The sequence below is a fragment of the Myotis nattereri genome (assembly GCF_964212035.1).
Source record: "Myotis nattereri genome assembly, chromosome: 16".
NCBI lineage: Eukaryota > Metazoa > Chordata > Mammalia > Chiroptera > Vespertilionidae > Myotis > Myotis nattereri.
This window is the reverse complement of record NC_138091.1, coordinates 48,361,113-48,381,106: the sequence shown is the minus strand read 5'-3', so window position 1 is coordinate 48,381,106 and position 19,994 is coordinate 48,361,113. Positions and strand designations below refer to the sequence as shown.

At 57.3% G+C, this 19,994-nt stretch overlaps 2 protein-coding genes across 3 annotated transcripts in view; one reads left to right on the top strand and one right to left on the bottom strand.

Moving 5' to 3' along the window:
* Positions 1-3,691: 3,691 nt before the first annotated feature.
* Positions 3,692-9,615, top strand: NR1D1 (nuclear receptor subfamily 1 group D member 1; the record flags this gene model as incomplete). Its single annotated transcript, XM_081108971.1, has 7 exons — positions 3,692-3,722; positions 6,386-6,721; positions 6,999-7,087; positions 7,191-7,335; positions 7,686-8,323; positions 8,637-8,822; positions 9,328-9,615. 7 exons carry the CDS (start codon positions 3,692-3,694, stop codon positions 9,613-9,615), a joined length of 1,713 nt encoding a protein of 570 aa, XP_080965097.1.
* The window catches only part of THRA (thyroid hormone receptor alpha), a 24,430-nt gene continuing 14,042 nt past the window's right edge, over positions 9,607-19,994 (bottom strand). The window contains exons 4-10 of one of the 2 annotated variants that reach the window (XM_081109504.1): positions 19,819-19,919; positions 17,811-17,958; positions 16,999-17,204; positions 15,915-16,061; positions 15,024-15,282; positions 14,342-14,469; positions 9,607-10,495 (exon numbers count right to left, since the gene is read on the bottom strand). In XM_081109504.1, coding sequence (XP_080965630.1) covers positions 10,121-10,495; positions 14,342-14,469; positions 15,024-15,282; positions 15,915-16,061; positions 16,999-17,204; positions 17,811-17,958; positions 19,819-19,919 — 1,364 coding nt within the window. In that variant the 3' untranslated portion in view covers positions 9,607-10,120. Of the gene's footprint in view, positions 10,613-14,341; positions 14,470-15,023; positions 15,283-15,914; positions 16,062-16,998; positions 17,205-17,810; positions 17,959-19,818; positions 19,920-19,994 lie in introns of both variants that reach the window. The other variant, XM_081109503.1, reaches the window with a different exon arrangement.

The window sequence follows — 19,994 nt, the reverse complement described above, 5'->3', positions numbered from 1 at the left end:
ACCCACCCTCAGTCAGTCCGTCAACGTTGGCCCAAGATTGAGGCCACCCAGGATTTTCACAGGGCGTTGCCCTGTTACCTGGAACAACCTACTGACAAGGAGAATAGTTCTTGGATTAAACACACACATCCACACACACTCATACCATTCACACTTCCACACCCACAATCACAATCCTATGATCACACACACACTCTCTCTGGCCAGAACTTAAAAGCTCTCAGTCCATGCCTTCTCTATCTTTACATCCTTCCCAGTCCAAAGAAACACAGAATTAAAAAGACATATATGGAAACACACAGGCACAGGATACAACCCTGTCCCTAAATGGTGAGGTCAGTCCCCAGAATCCTGGACTCTGAGGAATTTGAGAAGTATGTGCAACCTGGAGCCAGGCCTGTGCCTTGCTCTGCCAAGCCTTGGACATGTATCCATTTCCCACGGTTCCAATCTGAATCGTGTTTATTAAGGGTGCAGTTCCTTCTTGGGCTGAATTTGGTTGTGGGAGGAATGGTGTGTGTGTGTGTGTGTGTGTGTGTGTGTGTGTGTGTGTAGAAGTGAATTGGAATGTCTAGCTGGCAGAGGGGTGGGAGGCTGTGTTGAGATACACCTGTTATTGAAGGTCAAGATTGGGGTCAAAGAGAGGCCAAAGCTAGATTCTACTACCCCAGGTACTCAAAAGCCAGACAACCAAGCCTTTTCATCATCCTTTTGGTGGCTCTGGGTCCCATCATTTCTGTCCTTATCCCAGCAGCTGTTGGCAGAGAGAACAACCAGGTGAATAGATTAGAAGCTTCTGGAGCTGAGGGCAAGTTCTGCCTCTCATTATTCTGTATCCTCTACAATTATAGAAGGCAGATCCCAAAGGTACTTCTTTGTCAAGGGAGAAAAGGAGAGCCCTCTAAGAAGTGCAGAGGAAGGAGGCAGCAGAGGTAATCCCCATCTTATGCCTCCTCCCTCCCAGCCTCCACCTTCATACCTCACACAGATTGCAAAACAACCCAGCTTCTTGCCAAGTGTTAGGCCGACTGAATTTCAGCTCTAGCTGCCTCTGCTTCCTCTTCCCTGTCCCTTGTTGCAAAGTCAGGGAGGGAGCCTTGACCCCTGGACCGCCCCCACCCCCTCCAACGGGGATAAACACCAGCAAGTAGAACAGAGGGTGGGCCAGCACCAGAGCAGTCAGCAGAGCTGTGGGCCTTGGGCAGGATCCAGGACAACTAAAGGGAGTGTGCTAGTGGTGGTACTGGGGCTGGTAGAGAGCTAGAGGTCATGCCAAGGGCTGTGACTTTGAGTACAGCCCTGGCAGATCCTTGGGCTGTGGCCCTGGCTCTGATGGAGACTCAGAAAGGAGGCACAGAGAGCATGCAGGGGCCAGACATGGCAGCTCACCTTCCAGCTTTCCCTCCGGAGCCCAAGGGGAGGAGGGAGAGGAGGTGGAGGCTGAGTTCTGAACCAAGTTTTCCTGAAAAGCCTCTTTCCTTGTTTGTCCTCGCCCCTCCCAGGCCCTCCCACGCTCTGCGGCAGCTTCCCAGCTCTGGGCCAAAGGGCCAGAGCAGGACAAAGAAGGGGCCAGGGCAGGACAAAGAAGAGCTCACTGCCTTCTCTCTCCCACTTTCCTTAGGGGCTTGAGAACAAAACTAAAGCCCCGGCCATTCTAGGGAGCCATTTTAGGGGGCCCATCTTTTACTGGGAGTCAAAGTCTACTGGGATCAGTGGTAAGGCAGCTGCCCAGCCACCACCCCTTCAGTCACCCTCACAGTCCTCTCAGCTTACTCACTTCCTTACTGCCCAGCTATTTTCTTCCTGGTGCCCACACTCCTTTTCTCTGCCTCTCTGGCGGCTGTCATGTTCCCAGGCATCCATCGATGCTGCCCCAGGAGCTGCTTGTGAACACGTGGAGAAGGGGAGGAAATCTCCCTAGAACCCCTGGGTCTGTGGAGGAATTAGCAGGAAGCAGCAGGTGGGCCAGGTTCACTTGGCTGCTTGAAGAGGCTCTTGTCTCTCCCCGTAACCCAGTTCCTCAAACAGGATAGACCTCTACTTGAGACCTGTTTTTACCAACTGGGCAATCGCTGCTGTGAAGGAAGATGCTGGCTGGTCCTAGCCTCCGTTCAGTGTTTCACTTGCACATCTGCCCATCTCCTCATGTTTAGGGTGGGCAGAGGAAACTAGCAATAGATGTCTGACCATGGGCCAGTCACTGCAAAGCCTCATTTTCCTCATCGGTAGAGGAGGGAGGGTAAGACGCTCTTAACCCTGGGTGTTCCCTTCAGAGTTACCTTCTGTGGAATCCACAAATTACCCTCAAACCCTGGGGGTGGGGGTGGGGGTGGGGGGGTGGAGTGGGAGTGTCACTGTGCTCCCAGGCCCCTGACTCACCTCTGGCCTCATTACTTTAGGACCTCAAAGCACTTTCACCATAAAGTTCCCCTTCCTTGTCCTTTTTATTTCACAAATAAAGGGAAATGACTCAACCCAAAGTCACCTCAAATGGGTGGGAAGGTATCACACAAGCAAACAGGGAGTCCCAAGGGGCATCTTCACCCCCGATGCAAGTCCTTTCCCGAGGGGCGCTTTCCCGGAGGGGAGCAGAGGGGAGAACAGGTCACATTTCCTTTTAGTTTTAGGACTTGGCCCGGCAGCAGAAGTTCAGCTTCAGCTGCTAACTCAGGGATATCTCCCTCCCCTACTTGTCTTCTCTCCCCGTGTCACCCATAACCTCAAGGCGAGGTCAGTCCTGCAATCACGTGAAGTACTCACGTTTGCAAGGTTTGCAGAAAAAGCCTATTAGCTTTGATCTCCCAGGGAGCAGCGAAGCTTGCCAGTCCCTCCCCAGGAATTCACATGCCTCTGCCATACAGGCTTTCCAAACACGCCACCCCGACTCTTCGGCGCACCCCACCCACCCCGCTCTCAGCTCCTCCCCGTCCCAGCAAGAGCTTTTGCGAGGCAGAAAGGGGTAAATAGACGCAGTCCGCCCACTTTACCCGTGGACCACAAGTCCCGGCAGCCTTGGCGCTACGCAGGCGCACGGAGCTCAACGTGCCTGCTGCTGGAAAAGTGTGTCACTGGGGCACGAGGCGCTCCCTGGGATCACATGGTACCTGCTCCAGTGCCGCGTGCGGCCCGGGAATCCTGGGTTGCTGGCGCCTGCGCAGAGCCTTCTGTCCCAGGGAAAAAGGCAGGGGCAAAAGGCGGCTGAGATTGGCAGAGTGAAATATTGCTGCCGAGGGAACGTAGCAGGGCACACGTCTCGCTTCTTTGCGCCTGGGTGCCCTGTTTCTCCCCATCACCTACTTACTTCCTGACTGCAGCCTCTCCCCCTCTGGGACTTTTGCACCGGGAGTTCCCGATTCGCTATCCTGCGGCGCTGCGGAGCCTTCGGGCAGCGGCACCGGTGCACTGCGGAGACCCGACCTCCTTGCTACCTGCTTTCTAGCCAGAACTACTGCAGGCTAATTCTCTCGGCCCCCTTCCCCCACACTCGCTCTGCGCTTCCCATGCAAAGCAGACCTCCGCTGCCTCAGCGTCCTCCGCTTCTGCAGGGCTGCAGTCCGGCCACCCCAAGTCCTTGCTGCAGGGTGCCTCCGCTCCCTGCCCTGAGTCAGTGCTCAGGGGGAGACAGCGGCAATTGCGACCTCCAGTTTGAGTCAAGGTCCAGTTTGAATGACCGCTCTCAACCGGTGAAGACATGACGACCCTGGACTCCAACAACAACACAGGTACTGAGATGACTACCATCACCTTTTCTTTGTCACTTCTCCTCACTTCTATGTGTAGAACAAGCGGAACTTTGTAAGGGACTGGGGACTCCCTTCTCCCCGGGGATTTACTAGTGTCGTGGGGACCATAAACTAGGATTTCAAGAGGTGTTTTTTTTTTTGTTTCGTTTTGTTATTTTTTTATATTTTTTAATATTTTTTTGCCTGGGAATGTGTCCGGAGACGCCCTACCCCCACCCCTCAGAGTCCTAAAGCTCTCACTAGCCTGAAGGATTCCGGGGCCGAAGGAAATGGAGAGGGGGTTACGTGTGGTGAGATGAACAGTTTAGAGGGACTGAGAGCTTTGGAGCAGTGCCCCTGAACGCCCCATCTTCCCGCCCCCTGTCGCTGTGACATGCCTGGCCTTCTCGGAAAGAAGGTCCCCTCCTTCGTCTCTTCCTCTTCCCCTAGTTTCCGCAGGCAGGAAGAAACCTAAGCAGCACTGGGGTGATCGGGACACCGAGGCAGGAGGGGCCGGGGAATGGGTCAGGTCTCACTGGGGAATCCTCAGCGGCAGGAGGGAGCGGCACTTGAGCAGCTGGGAGAGTGGCGCTGGGCCCCAGGAGGACACCCACAGTGCCCGGGTGGCCCGGAGGGCTCACATGGCTGCGGAGCCGGGCCCACGTGCTGCGTTTGTTTTCATTCAGCAGAAGCCGTGGCCATCACCTCATTGGTCGTTGCCTCCCGGCCCTGTTACATAATGAGCTCCGCCCCCCGGTCGCCCCGGCAACGCGTGTTCCCTTTTCCCCTCCCCTCTGCAGTCCCCGCCCATCTCGCGTTCGCTGCCCAGCCCTGGACCCGGGGAGGGGCGGGACAGAGGCGGTGCTCCTGCTCTCGATTGACGGGAAGCGGAGAGGGCGGGCCCTCGAGTTCCGGGGTTCCTCGTTGGGGAGCCACGTGCAAGAGGCACACGTGGAGCGGAGACGTGAGGCCGGCTGAGGGCCCGACTCCCGCCCCGCCCCGCTGAGATCTGGGTGAAGCTGGGCTGACTCACCGCACCCGCCTGCCTCCTTTTCCTGTCCGCCTGCCCGGGTTCCCCCTCCTCCCCATCACCAAAGCCGAGTAAGATGGGGCCATCCCTGACCTTGCTTGGCCTCTTGTTTACACTCCTCAGAGGGACCTCACATATAGCCACCCTTCTCCTCACTCCTTTCCTCTTTATCCTTTTTGCACCTACTCACTGGGCTGCCTTTAGACTCAGCTTCTCCGTATTCCAAGTTCTTTCTGTTCCCCAAGCATCTCTTTCCCTAGTCCTGCAAACATCATCTTACTCCCCTCCCCACCAGACAAGCAGCAGTTTGCTTCCTAAGGACTTCCCCAAAACAAGGATATTAAGGCTCTCTCATCTTTTTGTTTGTTTTACAGAAAGGAAAACAGACTTAGAGAAGGGACCTGATTTTCTCTAGATCACAAATCAATTTGGTGGTGATAGATCTAGAACTAGACTCTTTTGAATGTGCCCCCTCACTTCCAGGTTAGAAGGAAGTCTTTTTAGAGAGTCTTAACTCCTCTTTGGGGGATGGGTGAACTAGGTCAGGTTCATTTACCACCAACTAAATACCCTATCCCCCCCCCCCCCCCTCAGCCTTGAAACTGTAGGAGCTGATCTGTTGTGCAACTATTTTACGGGGAGCTGGGTTCACCCTGGCCAACCTTGAGCTATTTTAGGGTTGCCCTGCCCAGCTTAGTGTGTGTCAGTGGGTGAGCAAGACATGTGCCTCTGGAGACACAGTAGCATAGCCTGTGTTGGCTCACGTGTCCTGGGATCCTCCCTTCTCTCACCCCGCCCATGGCCAGCCAAACTAGGTGCTTGGCAAAGGTGTGGCAAGCAGGTCACCTTTTTCTCCTGATACCACGGGAACACAGCCACCTGGTTAGCAACGTAATCAGATGTCCAAAGTCCTGGAGTGGCCAGAGAGCCAAGGTCATTGTCACCAGGCTGAGAGATCTGGAAGGGGAAATTCCAAAGCCTTAGGCAGGACAAGTTGTCCTTCACATCCACCTCCTGCAATTTGCAATGCTCTTTCCTGGACTTAGACTAGGGCTATTGGAGGCCAGGGGGGCCAGACTGGGCAGGTTTGGTACCTTCCGTACCTTCGGAGAATACATCTTCCAGTTTGGGGGGAATGTGACTTTAAATCTTCACATTCCCCCACTCTCCTCACTGTTGGCCAGCTGCCCCTCCATGGCCTCATCCCTGGAATGGTCTTCTGTTAAAATCGGCAGCTGTTTATTTTGGAAGACTGGGCCTTATGAATGGGTCTCAGCTGCTCATCCCATCCTTAAGGTCTGCCACCGACAAGTCATTAGCTGCAGTCAGCATTTCCAAGGAAGGCTTCAGGGCAGGGGTGTGGGGCACATATGTGAGATGCCCACAGGGGTCGTGCTTCTAGGGAGGTACCTCCCACCCAAGGCAGAAGCTGAGTGTACCCTGCAAAGGGTCGTGGTGGTTGATTGGCTATGCCATATGTAGTACATGTTGGGGGTTGCCTATGGTGGCTCTTCTGGGTGCCACATGTTTAACTTCTGGCTTGGGGGAGGCAAGGAGGTGATGAGCAGGGTGGTACCCTAAGACCATAGACATATGGCAGCTGACATCCCCTCCCCTTGTGTTCTACTGCCAGGTGGCGTCATCACCTACATTGGTTCCAGTGGCTCTTCCCCGAGCCGCACCAGCCCTGAGTCCCTCTACAGTGACAGCTCGAATGGAAGCTTCCAGTCCCTGACCCAAGGCTGCCCCACCTACTTCCCACCATCACCCACTGGCTCCCTCACCCAGGACCCAGCTCGCTCCTTTGGGAGCATTCCACCCAGCTTGAGTGATGATGGCTCTCCCTCTTCATCTTCTTCATCCTCCTCTTCCTCCTCCTTTTATAATGGGAGCCCCCCAGGGGGTCTACAAGTGGCCCTGGAGGACAGCAGCCGAGTGTCCCCCACCAAGAGCACCAGCAGCATCACCAGTGAGTACACTTCCAGATGATCCGGGAGAAGGAAGGTGGCAGACCGAGGTTGGGAGTTGGTGTCCATGTGGAAGTTATTCCCAGAGCCTACCCTGGCCTTGGAGATTTCTCCTAGAATTGCATCAGCTGCTGTTGAGCCCCGTCTGGTCATTTGAGTGCCCCCTGGATACTGGGGCTCCTCCTTAGTTTCCCCCCCAGAATCTCCAGCCCAGAAAACCTTCACCTCTGACCACTCAGACATCCCTCTTGCTCACCTGCTGCCCCTCTCTTCCCACAGAGCTCAATGGGATGGTGCTACTGTGTAAAGTCTGTGGAGACGTTGCCTCGGGCTTCCACTACGGTGTGCATGCCTGTGAGGGCTGTAAGGTGAGGCAGGTCGGGGGTAAGGACAGGGGCAGGTGACGCCCTCCCCCAGGACTCATAGGCCTGGCCTAGATGGAGATGCTCACGAGCTGCCCCTGCCTTCTAGGGCTTTTTCCGTCGGAGCATCCAGCAGAACATCCAGTACAAAAGGTGTCTGAAAAATGAGAGCTGCTCCATTGTCCGCATAAATCGCAACCGCTGCCAGCAGTGTCGCTTCAAGAAGTGTCTCTCCGTGGGCATGTCCAGAGATGGTGAGGCAGCACTGTTGCCCCTCGAGCATTCCCCTTCCGTTTCCAGATTAACCCCTCCCTGTAAAAAGTCCCAAACTGAGACACATTATACCGGGAGGGGAGTCTCATTTGCATAGGGGACGCCCATACTTCATCCTCTTGGGCAAACACAGATCTTCCCCATTAGTCCCTCTGGTCACCTCCTACCGAAATCCCTACTTGGAAAACCCCCTCCATGGGTGTGGCCTTGCTGGCTTTAGTTTTGATGGAACCCCCAGCCTTCAGGGTCTTGCCCTTTCAGGAGAAAGGAAGGAAGAGAAGCATGTGAGTGTGTATGAAAACTTCCTGACACTGCTCTCATCCTGTCACAGCTGTGCGTTTTGGGCGCATACCCAAACGGGAGAAGCAGCGGATGCTCGCTGAGATGCAGAGCGCCATGAACCTGGCCAACAACCAGTTGAGCAGCCAGTGCCCAATGGAGACCTCGCCCGTCCAGCACCCAACCCCAGGCCCCGTGGGCCCCTCACCACCCCCCGCTCCAGCCCCCTCACCCCTGGTGGGCTTCTCCCAGTTCCCACAACAGCTGACACCTCCCCGATCTCCAAGTCCGGAGCCCACAGTGGAAGATGTGATATCCCAGGTGGCCCGGGCCCACCGAGAGATCTTTACCTATGCCCATGACAAGCTGAGCTCACCTGGCAACTTTAATGCCAACCACGTATCAGCCAACCCTCCGGCCACCACCCCGCATCGCTGGGAAAGTCAAGGCTGCTCGCCTGTTCCCAATGACAACAACATCATGGCCGCACAACGTCATAACGAGGCCCTGAATGGTTTACACCAGCCTCCCTCCTACCCTCCTGCATGGCCCCCTGGCCCTGCCCAGCACAGCTGCCACCAGCCCAACAGCAATGGGCACCGTCTATGCCCCACCCACGTGTACCCAGCCCCAGAAGGCGAAGCACCTGCCAACAGCCCATGGCAGGGCAACTCCAAGAACGTTCTGCTGGTGAGGGCACCTGGGGTGAAGTGGGCAGGGGGCCTGCAAGACTGGATTTAGCATAGGGCAGCTGGGTGTGCCCGGAGGCTAACACAAGAATATCCTCTTCCCAGGGGAGGATGCGCAGGCCTGTAGCAAGGGCTCTGCCTGGGGAATCCCTGATCTCCACCTAGCACCTGATTTCTGCTTTACCTGAAAGACCCCTCCTCCCGGGCCACGGCCTCTCACCCAGCGCAAATCATGGGCCCAAACCTGTGGGGTGGGGAGCTCATCTGAGCTAGCCTGGCTGATGCTCCCCTCCCCAAATCCCTTCCTCCTCCAGGCATGTCCAATGAACATGTACCCACATGGATGCAGTGGGCGAACCGTGCAAGAGATCTGGGAGGATTTCTCCATGAGTTTCACACCCGCTGTGCGAGAGGTGGTAGAGTTTGCCAAGCACATCCCAGGCTTCCGTGACCTTTCTCAGCATGACCAGGTCACCCTGCTGAAGGCTGGCACCTTTGAGGTGAGTGACCCTTTGTGCTCCCCACTCTTGACCTAGGGAAGCACCTAGCAGGAAATTTGGCATCTGGGGCAGGCAGTGTCTCTGAAAGGCTTTGGAACCCCAGTACCTTTGTCCTTAGACTCTGACTGAGGAGGGAGGGAGGGGGCAGAACATCTCTCACTCCTGCCTCAGGAGGCTGGGACTTCTGTCTTCTCAGCTGGGGTCTAGTCACATCCCATTGCCTTTAAAATAACACTTTCGGGCACACTGTACCCCCGTTCTAGGCCTGAGCAAATTAGTTTTGGTGAAGTGGCTTGCCCAAGGTCACAGGTGGTGACTCAGTTGCGACTCAGATTTAGGCCTGTGGGATTTCAAAGCCAGTGTGGAATGTTCTCCATCCTTCCACCTGGTCTCCCACCTCCCGTTACCCATTTGGAAATTATCCCCACTCTTTACTGAGAAATCTAGTTAACCCTTGAGAAAACTCGAGGGGTGATTCGGCAAGTGCTCCTGCCACCTCACCCAGGATGACTTCCCGCCGCAGGTGCTGATGGTGCGCTTTGCATCGCTGTTCAACGTGAAGGACCAGACAGTGATGTTCCTGAGCCGCACCACCTACAGCCTGCAGGAGCTCAGCGCCATGGGCATGGGCGACCTGCTCAATGCCATGTTCGACTTCAGCGAGAAGCTCAACTCCCTGGCGCTGACGGAGGAGGAGCTGGGCCTCTTCACCGCGGTGGTGCTGGTCTCTGCAGGTAAGTCAAGCTTGCGCCTGAGCCTGACCCCGGGGAGGAGGCGGACGCAGTTCAATTGAACACACCTTTTATGGAGTACCTACTCTATGCCAGGCCCTGCACTGGGCACTGGCGATACAGACATGATGCAGACACAGTCTAGCTTGGGAGACAGACTCATGCCCGACTAATTATAAAACAGTGAAATAAGTGTCACAGTAGAAGCATGAACCAAGGGCTTAGGAAGCACACACAACTATTTCTGCCTGGGGAGCTGGGGAAGGAGGTGACACTGGAGTGGGGCCTCAAAAGGACAAGTGAGCTATTGCCAGGCAGGGGTGGGGGTGCGGGTGGAGGAGTGGGGGTGGGGAGGCTTTCAAGCAGAGGGAACTACCGAGCAAAAAGCAAGGGAGCCTGGATAGGTTTGGCCTGTTTAGGGAAGGAGAGCGGCCTTGTGGGCTGGGAGGTGCCCAGCCCTGCTGAGCCCATGCTCCCAGCTCTCGGGCACCTCCTGCTCTGGGGCAGAGGCCTGGGCGAGGACTTGTGCTTCCCTCCTCCTCCTTCCCCTGGGCCCTCTGAGGGGCTTCAGGGAGAGGCTGCATTGCCCGCTGCATCCTCCTGGCAGACCTCGGGGTCCTCCTGGCAGACCTCGGGGTCCTCCTGGCAGACCTCGGGGGGCTCCTGGCAGACCTCGGGGGGGTCCTGGCAGACCTCGGGGGGCTCCTGGCAGACCTCAGGGGGCTCCTGGCAGACCTCGGGGTCCTCGTCAGAGGAGCTCAGGGAGCTCGTCTCACTGCTGTCGTCTTCCCCACAGACCGCTCGGGAACGGAGAATTCCGCTTCGGTGGAGCAGCTCCAGGAGACGCTGCTGCGGGCTCTTCGGGCTCTGGTGCTGAAGAACCGGCCCTCGGAGACTTCCCGCTTCACCAAGCTGCTGCTCAAGCTGCCGGACCTGCGGACCCTGAACAACATGCATTCCGAGAAGCTGCTGTCCTTCCGGGTGGACGCCCAGTGACCCGCCCGGCCGGCCTTCTGCCGCTGCCCCCTTGTACAGAATCGAACTCTGCACTTCTCTCTCCTTTACGAGACGAAAAGGAAAAGCAAACCAGAATCTTATTTATATTGTTATAAAATATTCCAAGATGAGCCTCTGGCCCCCGCCCCCCGAGCCTTCTTGTAAATACCTGCCTCCCTCCCCCATCACTGAACCTCCCGCCCCCCCTATTTAAACCACTCTCTCCCCTCTAATTCTCTAGCCCCCCAGTTTGTTCTATTCCTGTCTCAAATCCAATAGTTCACAGCTGAGCTGGCTCCTGTGGTGTGTGCTTGTTGGGGGCGGGGCGGGGAGGAAATAATGCCAAGGCTGGGGCACACCTCCATCTGGTCAGTCTGTGGGGTGGGTACTCTGCCAGCAGATGGGAGGGCACAGGGAGACAGCACACAAGTCTAAGGGGGGCGCCCACGGGGATTATTTTCATCATATATTTATTACATAAATATATAGTAAAATAGACGAGCAACAATTACCATAAAAATATCTTTCTTTAAAATCCTGACCCAAAACACAACGGGGTGAAAAATCGCACATAACAGACATACTGATTGTCAACATGGGGCAGGAGTAGGAGCCCCCCAAGTCACTCCTACTGGCCCCACCCCTGGGGAAGGGAACTACCTCCTTCCCTGTTTCTGGCCACAACCCCCCTCCCCCCCACCCCAGCACCAGCTTCTCATACATTCAGTAGCGCCTCCAGGGAAGTGTCCCCCTCCCCCCACCCAGGAGTTCCCAGGGCAGGAATTACCATCCCTGTGGACGGTGTCTGTCACACGCCCTGCCCTCTCCCAGCCCTGTAGACCCGCCACCGGGAGAAGGCATAGGGGCTCCTCCACCCCCACCCTCCCCAAGTCTGAGCAGGGAGGAGGCTGGATGAGGTATGTGTGTTATGAGTGATAGAACGGGGAATACTGAGATGGAGAGGCGATGGTGGGGGTGGGGTAGTGGTCATGGCTCTGGCACCCCCTTGTCCTGGCCTGGACCCCTCATTCTATTCTCAGCAGCCCCTCCTCCCACCAATACTGCACCTGCTGCCCCACCCTGCCTGCCCTAGTGCCCTGGGCCAATACTGGGGGAGGCAATGCTAAGCACCCACGTCAAGGCCATCCCCCTCATTAGCACCAATGGCCCCCAGGAGAGGGCCCTGTCCCCCACTTCCAAAGCAGGGGCTGGGACAGCTGCCTCTCTAGAGCAGGTTTGTGGCACTCCTGAGTCCCCCCCCCCCAGCTCCTCCCCCACCACATGTACTCGCTCACACATTCACACAGAGAAATGCACACATTCACCCCACATCACAGAGTGAGGGGGAAGGGTCAGGGGAGGAGTGGGGGATCACAGCTCATATGATTGGGGCGGGGTCTGGGGATTCCCAAGTGCCTGTAAGAGGCCACGCCTCTTCAAGACCTTTTCTCCACCATGTCCATGGCTGAGAATGGGGAATGAGGGGGAGAGGTGGGGCTGGAGGGACGGGGGAGACAGCAGACAGGTCAGGAATTCCACTGGGCCCCCAGGGGTAGGAAGAGGGTACAAGAGGGCTTGCCTATAGGACAGGAGGAATACAGGAACCAGAGCCCCAGGAGAGAGAGAGAGAGAGGGAGAGACAGTGACAGCATGTGCAGCCCACGTGCCCAAGGGGGCGGGGCAGGCACATGCACAGGTGACAGCACAGGTGACAGCGGATGCTCTTCTAGGCCCTCCCCTCTGCCCAAAACCTGAACAGCAGGGGAAGGACATGCCCTGATGGGCAGCATAGCATTGCCTTTGTGTGTGTGTGTGCGTGCGCGTGCGTGTGTGTGTCTGTGTGTGTGTCTGTGTGTGTGTGTAGGGGGCTGTGGCAGGCTGAGGGTCAGGGTGGGGTGGCAGGTTCCCCACAGCTTAAGACATTTTTGCCCCAGTAGTGCAAAGCGCAGGAAGCCCTGGCACCCCTCCCCCCTGCCCCATTCCCCATGGCTTCCGGGGGCATCTATGTCCACCCATCCATCCCTGCCGACATGCAGCCCTGAGCCCAGGGCCCTCTGGTCTGCTCTGCCCCTCCCCACCCTCCCCTTGCCCTCTCCCCCCCGCCCCCCCCCCCCCGCCCCACGGGAGAGCTACCTCCTCGTCCCTCTCCCCTGCAGGGTGGGCGAGAGCCAAGGGGAGGAGGAGGGTAACTGGCCCAAATGCAGACCAACAGAGCACCCCTCACCACAAGGTGGGAGGTGGCTCAAGCCAAAGTCCCTGAATTAGAGAAAAGAGGAGGGGAAATGGGTCCCGGGGCGGAGGGGCGGGCTGGCCTAAAGAGCTTCAAAGAAAAAAGGAGGAGCACCAACCGCCCCCTCCCCAGGGGCCCCAACGAAGTGCTATTAATCTAAGCATCCCATTCCTAGGTGCCTGCCCACCCGGAGTCTGGGTTCGTGCGTAGAAGCGGGAGTAGGGACGGAGGAGGGCAGCGGTTAGGGAGAGCCCAGAAGACATATGGGAAGCAGAGTCCTAAGGGGGCGGAGGCCCTGGGAGAAGCCCCGAGCGCACACACCCTCCTCGCCCTAGTGCAGAGCATCTGGATTGGAGCGAGTACAGCAGGATGTGAGGAGGGTGGGAGCTTGAGCCACAGTTTTTCCTGTGTGGGTGCCAAGGTGCAGAAGGAGTGGGGGGGTGGGGATGGACGGACAGGGGAGGCCCCTGGGGCTGGGCACTTGAAAGGGGAGCTGTGTGGGCAGCAGGGCAGGCTGGTGAGGGGCCAGCTGGCATCCAGCGTGAGAGGTAGATGGAACTCAGCGGGCACGAGTGGCAGAGAGCAGAGGAAGTACTGGGATGGGGGTGCCAAAGGGGCACAGGGAGGGGCAAGGCAAGGGGTGGGTGGCCAGGACCCTGTTGTGTTAACTCACAGCTCTGATCGGCAGCCCTACCTTTAGGGACCTTGTGTGGGGGGCAGTTCTCTGATTTGGGGGGAGGAGGGGTAGTTCTCAAAGTGCATGGGGGTGGTAGGGGGGTCCGCCCCTCTGGCCAGCCTCAGTTAATAACTTAATATTATCTCTCTCTCTCTCTCTCTCTCTCTAGCAATCGTTCGCTCGCTCTCTTTCTTTTTCTCTCTGTCTAGTTTTTCTTCATTTATCTTCTCCCCTTGCCTGGTTTCCAAAGTGCAGTTAGAATGACTATAATTTTTAACCTCCGGGGAGGAGCCAAGCCAAGCCCTTCTTTGCACCCAGGCATCTGGGGAAGCAGAGAGGCCCTTAGCCTGAGGGGGAATCTAGGCCAAGGAGCTAGACGGGGGGCCTCTCTCTCTCGTGTGTGTGCAGGGGGCGAGCTGAGGGCCTGTCCCCCGACTCCGCACTCCTGTCCCCTACAGGCAAGATGGCTTGTCCCCTCTCGGTCCTCCCTTCCTTCCCCTACCTTCTCGGAGGACGGGGCCCACGGTCCCTCCCAGCCTCCCACACTGTCCTTTCCATGGCAAGTTCATCTGTGTGCCCTGTGCCCGGGCAGGAGGCTCTGAGGAGGGACGGGGTAGTGCGGGTGTGTGTGGGAGCTGCATCTATCCGAGGACGAGAGGGAGGAGAGAAGAGGTGTGGGGGGGTCTCCCTCAGCCCCCGGCTCTGCCCCTTCTCTCCAGGCTCCTCCCCACCAGCTCCGCACACCCTCTGGCCGCCTGAGGCTTTAGACTTCCTGATCCTCAAAGACCTCGAGGAAGAGTGGGGGGAAGAGTTCGGTGGGGCACTCGACTTTCATGTGGAGGAAGCGGCTGGCGTGGCAGGCCCCGATCATGCGGAGGTCAGTCACCTTCATCAGCAGCTTGGGCCAGAAGTGCGGAATGTTGTGTTTGCGGTGGTTGACGTAGTGCTCGAACGCCAGCAGGTACGCCTCCTGACTCTTCTCGATCTTGTCCACACACAGCAGGCCCGAGCGGTCTGCGGGAGAGGGGAGGCGTGAGGGTGAGAGGGTGAAGGGAGACAGAGGGGAGGGGGGGGGAGGGGCAGGGAGTGGAGGAAAACACACTGTGGGCGGGCGGGGGGGGGTGGGGGGGGCCGTGTGTAGGAGGAACAACTCCAAGGCGGAGGGAGGGTTGCGGAAGGGATGAGGACAGAGGGACAGAGAGGTGGGGAGGGAGGAAACTCAGCAATAGGGCAGGACTGGGGGCAGAGAGAAGGGTTGGGGGGCAGAGAGGTGGGGTGGGAATAAGGGTAGAGAAAGGATGAGGGGGCAGAGAGAGGGGATGGGGCAAAGATGGGAAAGGAGCAGAAGAGGGATCCGGAAGCAAGAGATGGGCCTGGGGAGCAGAAGAGACGGGGATGGGTGACAGAGCAGGGCACAGGGGACAGAGGATGGGCTGGGTGATGGAGGTGGCAGAGGTGAGCTTGTGGGACCCAGGGGTGGGCTTGGGGGCGGCAGAGAAGCCGGCGAAGGGAGAGAGGCGGGGGCTGAGGAAGGAGGAGAACAGCCCTCCCAGCCAGCCAGCAGGTACCTGTTGACATTAGCAGCACGGCCTGCAGCAGAGCCACTTCCGTGTCGTCCAGGTTAAAGGCAGAGAGTGACTTGCCCAATTCAAAGATGGCGTCGGAGACGACGCCCAGGCCGCCATTCTTGAGCTGCTCCCGCTTGACAGCCATCTCCCCGCTCAGCGTCAGGGTGTCGCTCTCGGGGTCATAGCGGACGGCCGCCCGCAGGGACATGATCTCCATGCAGCACCCCTTCAGGAGGATGATCTGGTCTTCGCAAGGCAGCTGTGGGCGGCAGGGCCAGGGAGGACTCAGCTCGCCCTCGCCAAGAGTTTCCCTCTCGCCCCACCCCCGCACCCAGGGGAGGGGGGTGGCCCCTGGAGCTGCGAGGCCACACCTGGCCTTGGCCAGGAACATGGACTCTACACAGCTCCCCTTGCGCTGGGCCCCAGACTTGCCCTATTTCATGAAACCTCACAATTACCCAATTCCATCTCCATCCCCACGGCAGATGAGGAAACAGATGCGAGGGAGTCAGGTGACATGGCCAAGGTCAGTCAGCTGGTACAGCAGCCTGTCCCCAGCTAGGGCTCTTTAAGACGAGAATGTCCGGGCTGCCTGGAGTTGGGGTGGCCACGCAGCGATGGGGGAGAGGGGCTGGGAGGGCTTGAGAGGAGCGGTGGGAACGGGGCACGTGGAGCCCACTGGTTCCTTAGGGATCAGGTAGCCCAGAGTGTGTGTGAGTGTGTGGGGGTGGGGGGTGGGGGGCAGGGTGGAGGGTGTGTGTTGATCTAAAGGAACTGTTTCCTGCCCAGAGGAACTCAGATGAGCATGTGCCGGGACTGAGTGGCCTGGGGAGCAGGTCTAGGTTCCCCTCCATGTTTGTCACCATGTCTCCCCTCCCACCTGCCACTCACCTCGGAGAACATGGGCAGTTTTTTGGCAAAGTCCACCACACGGGTGATGGCCGGGGTGATGATCTTGGTAAACTCGCTGAAGGCCTCTAGGTCCACCTTGTCTCCGTCCGGCATGGAGACGATGGGTGACTGGCCAATGTCGTCCGGCTGGAGGGAGAGAGAGAGGGGGAGGGGGTCAGCCAGGGTTGCAGACCCCGTCCAACCTCTGAGGCTCCCTGCCCACCAGGGGGAGCTCCAAGACAGCTTGGGGAAGAGGGGCCGCGGTACCTGGGACTGCTAGATCCCAGGCCCCAGGCTTCTCCTTCACCTCCGGGCAGAGAACAGACCAGAGCCAGAGCTCCAAGTCTGCTAATAATAACAATGACCATCACAGCAGCAGAAGTAATGTCATGAGAATAGAAGCTATATTTACTGAGTATTGAACATGTGGCCAGGCACTAGGCCGCGTGTTTTACACGTATTATCTCATTTAATCCTCACCACAACCCTATAAAGAAGGTATTATAGTTATCTCCATTTCACAGATGAGGAAACTGAGGCACAGGGCAGCTAACTAATAAGCCCAAGGTCATGACTAGTAAGTTGTAGAACCAGGCGGTCTGATTCCTGACCGTTACAGCACACTATTCCACCCACTAGCATACCTTACCAGGAACCAGACTGCCAGTTTCCTGCCTTCTTTCACCATAGACAACCACTTGACCATTCACTTGGCACTTGGTTTTGCCAGGGCCTAACACAATGCCCGGCACCCAGCAGGTGCCCCAAAATACTGTTCCATGACCGTGTCCTCCCCCTCTCCTCCCAGTTGCTGTGAGCGAAGAAAAGAGGAGAGGTCAGCCCTGCCGGAAATCTAATGAGGAGGAAAGGCCCTGTCCTCACGTAGCTCCCAATCAGATGGAATAGGCAGGACCCAGAGGCCAGTCATATAGGTGTTCAAATCAAATCAAAACCACCAAGGTCTGGGGAGTATCAGCTTTGTGCTAGAGCAAACCAAGAGGGCTTCCTGGAGGAGGCAAGACTGAGCTAGCTCTCCTCTCCCTGGCACCTCGCTGCCACTCACCCCCACCCCCTCTCTCCTTACCAGGAATTTCCGCCTCTGCTTCCAGTGGCTGCCCTGGGCATTTGTGCTGCGGTGGGCCTCCGTGGCAACATGGATCAGATCCCACTCTTCCGGAGTGGGCTCTGGTCGCTGCTGCAGTGACCGGATCATCTCCTCCTTCCGCCGCCGCTCCCGGTTCTGCTCGATCAGCTTGCGCTTGGCCACCCGCTTCGAGTCATCTAGAACCACTGTCAACAGGAAGACACAGGCCCTTTGCATGGCACTCTGCACCACCCTCTCAGAAACTACTCTTCCCAGTGTTGGGGAAACTGAGGGCCAGAGAGGTTGGGCGACTTCCGATCCACCTAGCAGCTGCGTGGCACAACCGGAGCATGATAATCACTGGGATGGCAGCTCCACGTCGGGCTGATCCAGAGGCATAGCAGGCTCTGGTCTAAAGGGTTATGGTGACAGCAGGTACCAGAGGACCCTGCCACCCAATCCCTAGGCAATGAAAGAGATCCTCTCTCGCCCAGAAGTGGGGTGTCCTCTCTGGATGGGGTGCTCAGGACTTCTTCCTACCCAACAACTCCCTCTAAGGCCTGGAGTTGGTGAAAGGCAGGTAAGCACCAGGTTCCTGTGCAGGCCCCAGAGAGGAATGCTGTTTCCTGTTCCCCGGGGATGAGGGCAGCAGGGACCAAGATTCTGAACATTCACTTCACCGTCGGCCTGACCTGCACTGTCACTCTGCCCTGTGGGCCCTGAGCGTACCTGGGAAGGCAGCTGCCCTCTCTGAACTCACCCCCACCCCCAGCCCCGCCTGGCCTGACTCCCCCCAACCCCCATCCCCTTACAGTCCATGGCCATGCCCACGGCGATGCACTTCTTAAAGCGGCACAGCTGGCACTGGTTGCGGGTGATCTTATCGATGACACAGCAGCTGTCATACTTGCAGGAGTAGGTGGGATGGAGGTTCTTCTGGATTGTGCGGCGAAAGAAGCCCTGGGGCGGGAGGGAGATGGAGCGTGTTGTCATGGTGACCTTCCTGCACTGACGGTGCAGCTCACCGGGGGTGGGGGGTTAGTGAGGAAACCTGACACAGCGGGCCCAGGCCCACTGGGCTCTGTGAGGACTGGGGGGGACCTTAGGAACGCACGCACGCCCTCAGCTCCTCCAGCTGCTTGGGGGGCGGGGGGGGGAGGGATATGTGGGGAGGGGAGGGCAGAGGTGGGGATGATGACGGAAAGTATGGAGATCTGGGCCTGGGAGGGTGTGAGGTCCTGTGAAGCCTGAGTGATAGCAGCACTGGCATCCAGGAAATACCCGATTGATTTCCGTCTTTCGGCCAAATGACCCTGACCCCAAACCACTCTCAGACATGCTGCCTGTTGCCCATGCAGGTGGAGTTCATGAAAAAAGGGGGGGGGGAGGGAGGGTGTCAAAATGTGAAAGGAAGGCGGCATTGTGTATGAATTCTAGCAGCTTGAACACAACGTTTTCCGTTCTACGTATCACCATGAACGCTCACTGTGTGCCAGGCACTTCCAAGCCTTTTCTTTGGGGGCATCGTCACCTTTGACACTGGTGTCAATCCCATAGGGTACGAGCTGTCCCTGTCTCCGTTTTGTGGACTAGAAAACGGAAGCTTGGAGAGATTTAGCAATTTGTCCAAAGTCCCTTCATTTGCTTAAATTGCCCACATGGCTAAAGGGGTGTCAGAGCCAGGGCTGGCCCTGAGGCATGGGTTACCGAGGTCTGAGCGCTCAGATTCTAGGGTGCCTTAAAATCACCCAGGGTGCTCCGGATTCCTGGGCCTCGCTCTGACCTACGTGAGACCTGCTAGGGGCGGGGCGGGCATCCCTGTCCTTTGAGATGCTCTTCTGGAACTCGGGTCTGGGTCCCTGGTCTAGGTCACACTGCTGGTGTCGCTTCCAGGGACACTGCACTGGGACTCTGCATCCCTGCTGGTCCTGGTTGGGTCGACACCAAGAAAGAAAGGAACTGGGACCCTTAACGTATTTTAAAATATTTCTATTTCTTGGAAGGTTGACATTTCCAGGGGGTGAGGATCCCAGAGAAACCATGCAGGTTGAATTGTCCAAAGTGAAATCTAATGAAGCTCTCCCTCCGCCCCCCCCCCCCCCGGCCAAGTCTTTGAACTTGTTCCCTCTGCCCAGGGAGACCCTGCCACCCTCTTCTCTCCTGGGCGCCGCAACCCCTACACTTTCCCAGCCCAGCTCTGGTTCGCACCCTTTCAGTAGAAGCAACTGGGGGGCTTGTTCCATGGCAGATTCTGGGCTCCCCCATGAGAGGCTCTGCTTGGGTAAGGCTGGCACGAGGCCTGGGGATCTGAGGGTAACTAGGACGGCAGGTGGTCCTTGAACCACATTTTGAAAAGCACTGATGTTGCTTTCAACTGAGGTCTGTTTCTCTCTGGTAGGCTGTGAGCAGCTTGAGGACAGGGCGTAGACTATACTCCTCACACCCGATACGCTGGATGGGTGACTGCTGGCTAACAGGTACTGAGTGCTTCTTTTGCGTCTGTTACTGTTTTAAATACTCTCTGTGGATGATCTCATTTAATTCTCCCAAGAACTCTGTGAGGTAGGTCGCAATGATTATCCCCACTTTATAGATGAAGAAACCGAGGCTCAGAGAGATCAGGCATCTTACCGACGAGGGGCAGAGCAGGGATTATGAATGGACACATGGATGAATGAATAAGAGAAATGATGATGTAATAGGTGCGTTTTAGGTGACACGTTTATAGAGCCATCTGTTGCGCTGGGTGCTGGGAGCCTTAAAAAGCGTGAGATGGGGGCTCAGGCAGTGGGGGAGGGGCAGGAGCTGGCTGGTCCATACCTTGCAGCCCTCACAAGTGATGCAGCGGTAGTGATAACCGGTTGCCTTGTCCCCACACACGACACACTGCTCGTCTTTGTCCAGGTAACTAGGGATATACCCTGGGAGGGAGGAAGGGAGGCAGGCAGGCAGGCATGGCTTGGGCCCCTAGCAGGGAGGCTCTTACACTTTCTGCA